Source organism: Sminthopsis crassicaudata, chromosome 3 (genome assembly GCF_048593235.1).
Source record: "Sminthopsis crassicaudata isolate SCR6 chromosome 3, ASM4859323v1, whole genome shotgun sequence".
NCBI classification, from domain to species: Eukaryota; Metazoa; Chordata; class Mammalia; order Dasyuromorphia; family Dasyuridae; genus Sminthopsis; species Sminthopsis crassicaudata.
The window spans coordinates 634654846-634660408 of record NC_133619.1 but is presented as its reverse complement, the minus strand read 5'-3'; the positions used below and the strand labels follow the sequence as shown (position 1 = coordinate 634660408).

The following is a 5563-nucleotide window of genomic DNA, read 5'->3' as shown; positions in this document are numbered from 1 at the left end:
CCATTCTGGGAGCCTTTAATTGCCGCCTTTCCTTCTGCAGCATGCTCATATGGGTCATTAGAGAGACGTTTGGTTTATTTCTAGCTGCAGCAGGCGCTGAGCTGTCTGTCCTCCCCCAGCCCCCCTCACTGCCACCAAGCAGAACTGCTCGGCCCTGCACCCAACCCAGCTTTCAGCCTGGATCCCCAGGGGCCTCGATCCTTTCCCTGAATGGACCTATTGGGTTGGCAGGCGAGGCGGGACGGGGAGGGCGCAGGAGAACATACACGCACCTAGAACTGACACTCAGAGCTGAGAACACGAGTTTATTTGCAGGCTGGCTCAATATGGACGGGAGCAGTGGGCCTCTAACCTCCTCCCCCCTCCCAGCAAACCTCGAGAGACCTCACTGTCCACAGAGAAGGGAGACCACCCCCAGGAAGTCATATTTTCTCCCCCCGCCCCAACCACTCCTCTGTCAGAGGGCTGCAGTTATACATGGACACTAGACAGGCTGGACACATGGACACGGTGCAAAGCAAAAGTGGGGGTAAACCCCAATACCAAGGTGACTGATGGGCAGGCATAGCTTCTTGGGGGAGCAAGGTTGGGGAGAAAAGGAGCTATCCTTGTTCACACTCCCCATTAACAACAGCCTGGAAGGGCAGGCAGTTCCATTTCACAGATAGGGAAGGTGAGGCACAGAACATCTCAGAAGGAGCTAGGGAAAAGGGGGGAAACTCTTTTGGGCTGAATTGTCTTCCCAAACCAACCCAAATATGGCATCCCTTAATAAATAAGTACCCCATCCCCAATATTTACACAACAGTATTCCTTCCATCGATCCAGATGGGAAAACAATGTTCATTTCCAGTAACAAACACTACACAAATATATGATGTAGCCACTTCTGGGGTGGCAGAGCAAGTCAGCAAGGAAGAGAGAGGGAGTGGATATCTAGATGGAGAGGATGCTGAAGTCTTCAGCCTTTTCAATGGAGGAAAGAGGGAATGGGATTAGACAGGCCAGTCAACAATGACTTATGACCTGGTGGCCAATCCCTCTTGAGCCTTGCTGCTTATACCAAGCAGTTGTATGAGACACTTGGAAGCAGAGAGTAGTGAAAAACTTTCCCCCCAAAGTTGAGTCCAGGGACAAGGCTTATCAACGATGCCGAGGGATTATGGGGAAGAAGTCAGAATCCCTATAGCTCACCTGTCCTGCCTCCCTAAAGACAAAAGAATTACTTTCTCAGATGTTTTCCTTCCATTTCGCTAAAACCCATAGCCTCCTGGGTCCCTCTTGGGCCTAGAAGCAACTGTTGGGAAAGTGGACACCCCTGCTTAACCACTTGAGGGCCCAGGTAGCTTCTTGGAAAATCCCCACACCCTCACTGGTCCCCAGTCCACTTGCAGCCTGCTAAGTGAACCTCAGAATGGAGCCCTTAAATCCAGCCAGTGGCAGCTGGCCACCTCTGAAGAATTATTTAAAGCTTCTCCTAAGCTGTAATAATGAGGGAACTGGCTCTTCCCCAGAGTCCCCAGAGCTTTTCCTCCTATCTGTTCTCTGGATCTCAAGTACCCCTGTACTGTCCAGATGATCAGTCGGCCTTGCCCCAGGAGAGCTGTGGGCTCCCTCCCTAGCAACCAGCCCCAATCCTTAGCTGCGAAATATCAGTAACAAGATACTCGCAGCAAGGGAAAAACACAAAGCTACACAGGATGAAGCCATCTGTCTCTCTCCACAGGCCCGCAAACCTCTGGGGAAAATGTATCCAAGAGGAACTTTAGCCCAGAAGGCTGACCACCATATTTTGGAATGGTGGGGGAGGGGGGAAGCAGGAACAGGGACGGAAGGCAGATGAGCACAGTGTAGTTAATATGTGTTTGGGGAAATAGGACAACAAGGGAATACCAGCAATTCTACCAGGTAAGATCTGTGTGGGGAAAAGGGAGGTGAGAAAGGAGGAATGTGCAGCAACCAGACACACACACACACACACACACACACACACACACACACACACACACACAGCATAACCTGCCAGTCCCAGGAAGCCAAAGCCAGCTCCATCATAGATCTAGAGCCTCCGAGGTGGAGTCGTCTCCCCTAATTCTTCTCAGTCTATAGAGAAGGAACCGAATCCTCCAAACATGGCAAGGAGCAGGCAAGGGATTCGAACCAGACTCTACAGCTCCAAATCCGCCACCGCTCTTTTACTGTAGCCAAAAGCAAAGGCCATCAGGGTTAACTGGCTCCTTAACACAGGTGAACACAGCTCCTAGCATGGATGGACACAGCTCCTAACATGGACGAATGGGCGGGTCTCCACGGGGTAAACTTTCCACCCTAAGGCACGAGATAGTAGGTATTGGAGTGATGCAGCTAAGAGCCCAAGCTCGCTACAGGCTGGGTGTGGATGAGGGAGGACTGGGTGAAGGCCGGGCTGAATCTCCTCCTGAAGCCCCCCCAGGGGCTAGGTTGGGGTTAGGGAGACAAGTCACTAGTCTCATCCAGGAGGCTGCCATGGAGATGGTGGTCCAGATGAGGAAATAGAAAAAGCCTCTTCTGGTCCCCCAGCTCTTCCCCTCCAAAGAAGCCCTTCAGTCCATCCTCCCACTCCTCAGGCCTGCTTTCTCCCCAGCAAACAAGAAGTTGGTTCACACAGGCACTTGGTGTGAGCCTCTCCTTCCTGCTCCCTGGCTCGTGGGCTCATCTTTTCGAATGGCAATAACCACTTGGGTGGGTTGTGGGGCAGCTTTCTGCGCAAAACCCTTCTCCCCAAGGTCCACCGGAGGGGAGGAAGCATCTGCCCTTCTCAGTCCTGGAACATGCTCTAGACCAACCTCTCAGCTGCTCCTTATTATCCCTGGGAAGCAATTTTAGGTGCAGGGAGCCAGTCCTGGCTCAAAGATGGTGAACTTTGGGGAGGGTCCCTCAACAGGCCTTCCAAATCTCTGGGCAAAATTGATCCACAATCGATTTAGCACAGAAGGCAGGAGGGGAATCCTTTCCTTATGAAATGTCATTGGACTACCTGAGCCCACCCTTTAGGCAATGGATTTTTTTTCTCTTCCCCCACAGATGGCACAACTTTAATTTTAAAAATTCAAATGAACTTGGGGTGGTGATTCTCAAAGGCTAACCAAGGGGGCCTCCTGAGGTTCTGCCCGGCCGGTGTGTGGGAGGGTGTGGATGAGATGATGCCGAGAGACTTCGGACAAGTCACCTTGGAGAAAGGGACCATGGGAACGGGCAGGGATATTTCTAATGTGTTTGTGAGTTGTGAAGGAGAGGGGAGAGGAGGAGATGGCCTCAGAGGGAATAAACACACAGGTCTAGTCTCAAGGGCTGACTGAAGGGCTGTGTGCTGGTGCTGACCAGCCTAAGAACCCGGGCCGATTCACATATTGGACGGAACCAAAATCTCCTTATTTGGCCTCTAACTTTGCAAAATACCAGGGAGGCGTTGGGGGCCCTCCTCCTCCTCCCTCTGTGGGCCAGGCTCCCCTCGATCCCAAACACAGCCCTGGAAGCTGCAGTTCAGGTTTGAAATTTAGGCAAAATCACCGAACACTGATAGGAAAGGAAGGGCCAACGGGGAAAGGGTTGGTTGTTAACAAAGTTTCCTGAACGCGGTTCAGCCCCGGATCCCTCAGTCAGGTGTCCCCCCCGGGCTGGGGGCGGGGAGGAAGGGCGGGGCCAGCCCTTCCCGGTCCCGGGACCGTCTGCCTCCCACTTGCCAAAGCACTGGCCCCAGTTCTGGGAACTGGAGCGGAGGATGCAGGGTCAGAGACAGGGTAGACAGGTGGGATCGGAGGGAAGGAAGAGGGGTCTGATCTGGGTTAAACAAACGCATCTCCCCTCCCCCAAACCGGAATGCTCTCCGGGCCTCAGGCTTTCCCTGGCCAGCTCCCAGAATCCCCTTCCCCCGTCACCCAGTCCAGTCCGGAGGAGGGCCCCTCAGGGCTAAGTCCGAGGAAGAGCAGAGGGTTCCAAAGTCCCCTCCCCCCCACTTCGGGGGCCAAGGACAATCCCAGTCTCCGCCCACCTGCCCGGCAGGCTGTGTGGGCCGGGGCTCGCCGTCCCCTCGGCCGGCACTTCAGGGCTGCCGCCGGCCCCTGGGGCGCCCGAAGGCGGGGTGCATGAGGTTCTCGGTGATGTAGGCCACCAGCAGGCAGATGATCACCAGCATGACGCAGATGGAGCCCCCGACGGCCGTCATGGCGATGACGATGTCCCTCATGCCGGCCGGCTCGGCCGCGAACTCCACGCACTCGGCGGGCGGCGGCGGCGGCGGCGTCGGGGCCGGCGGGGCGCCCGGGGGGGAGGGCTCCCGCCGCGGCCGGCGCAGCAGCGGCTGCAGGCACAGGCGGTAGCGCACGCTGTCGTGCACGTCGGGGACCAGGTAGTCGCGACAGGAGGCGCCGAGCTGCACGCGGTCGCACTGGAAGCGGGTGTAGCTGCCGTCCCAGGAGCAGTTGAGCGCGAAGCCGCGCAGCTCGCGGGCCGGCGCGGCGGGCGGCGGGCGCCACTGCAGCAGAACGCTGCTGTTGCGGAGCACGTTGGCCACCAGCGTGCGCCCCGCCGAGCGGTACGCCTTGCACAGGCGCTGCTGGCAGCGGAAATCGGGCTCCGGGCTGCGGAAGCACAGCCGGCCGCTGCCCGCCTCCTGGCCCTCGCTCAGCACCTTGTAGGGGCACCACGGGGGGTCCGGCCCGGGCTCCGCCTCGGGCTCCGGGCTGGGCGGCGGGGGCACCGGGGGCACGGGGTCGCCGCGGACGCGGGGGCGCGGAGCCAGCAGCAGCAGCAGCAGCAGCAGCAGCGGCGGCAGCCAGGGCCGAGGCACCGGCCGGCGGGGCGCGCTCATCGCGGCCGGGGCTCAGCGCGGGGCGGGGGACCCCCGGGGCGGCGGCGCCTCGCGCCCTGGCCCAAGGTCACGAGGGTGGCGGTGGCGGCGGCGGTGAAAGCGACGGCCGGCGCTGGGGCTCGGGCAGCCGCTGCAACGCCGGTCCCCGGGCCGAAGTCCGCAGCAGCAGCAGCTTCCGCGCCCCCCGGGCATCTCCCAGGCGGGAGGGCGGGGGCTGGGGGCGGGGGGGGCTCGGCTCAGGCTGCGCCCCGGCTCCCGCGGTCCTGCATCCGCAGCGGAGTGCTGCTCTGGCTCTCCCCGCGCTCCGCTCGGCTCGCTGCGGCTGCGGCGGCCGGCCGGCTCCCTCCTCCTCGCGTCTCCGCCCCCCCGGCGCCACCGCCAGAGCTGGGAGGCAGGCGCGTTGGCTAGGCGGGCGGGCAGACCGCGGAGCCCGACGAACGCCCCCTCCCCACCCTTCCCTCCTCCCTACTTCCTTCCCCTCCCCCTCCCCTCTCGTCTTCTCCCCCTTCCGCTAGTCTCTTCTCCCTCCCTTAGTCTCCCCTTTTCTCCTCTCCTTTCCCATCGCCGGCCTTCCCCGCCCCCGCCAGCGCCCAGTGCGGGATCCCGAGCCGCGCCGCCGCGGCGGGGGCGGAGCCTCCATTAACCCTCGCCTCCTCGTCGCCCTGCCCCCGAGGACCGGGAGAAGAGAAAGACGTGGAAAGGGACCGCTCGGGA

The 5563-nt window shown here is 59.9% G+C and overlaps 1 protein-coding gene across 1 annotated transcript; it reads right to left on the bottom strand.

The window, feature by feature from the left end:
* Nucleotides 1-290: 290 nt before the first annotated feature.
* FNDC10 (fibronectin type III domain containing 10) lies at nt 291-5293 on the bottom strand. Its single transcript, XM_074306564.1, has one exon. The coding sequence runs from the start codon at nt 4847-4849 to the stop codon at nt 4082-4084; it is 768 nt and encodes a 255-aa protein (XP_074162665.1). The 5' UTR covers nt 4850-5293; the 3' UTR covers nt 291-4081.
* Between the last annotated feature and the right edge of the window lie 270 nt (nt 5294-5563).

Excerpts from the sequence above, each read along its gene's own strand:
- FNDC10 (XM_074306564.1), bottom strand. The coding sequence starts at position 4,849 with ATGAGCGCGCCCCGCCGGCCGGTGCCTCGGCCCTGGCTGCCGCCGCTG.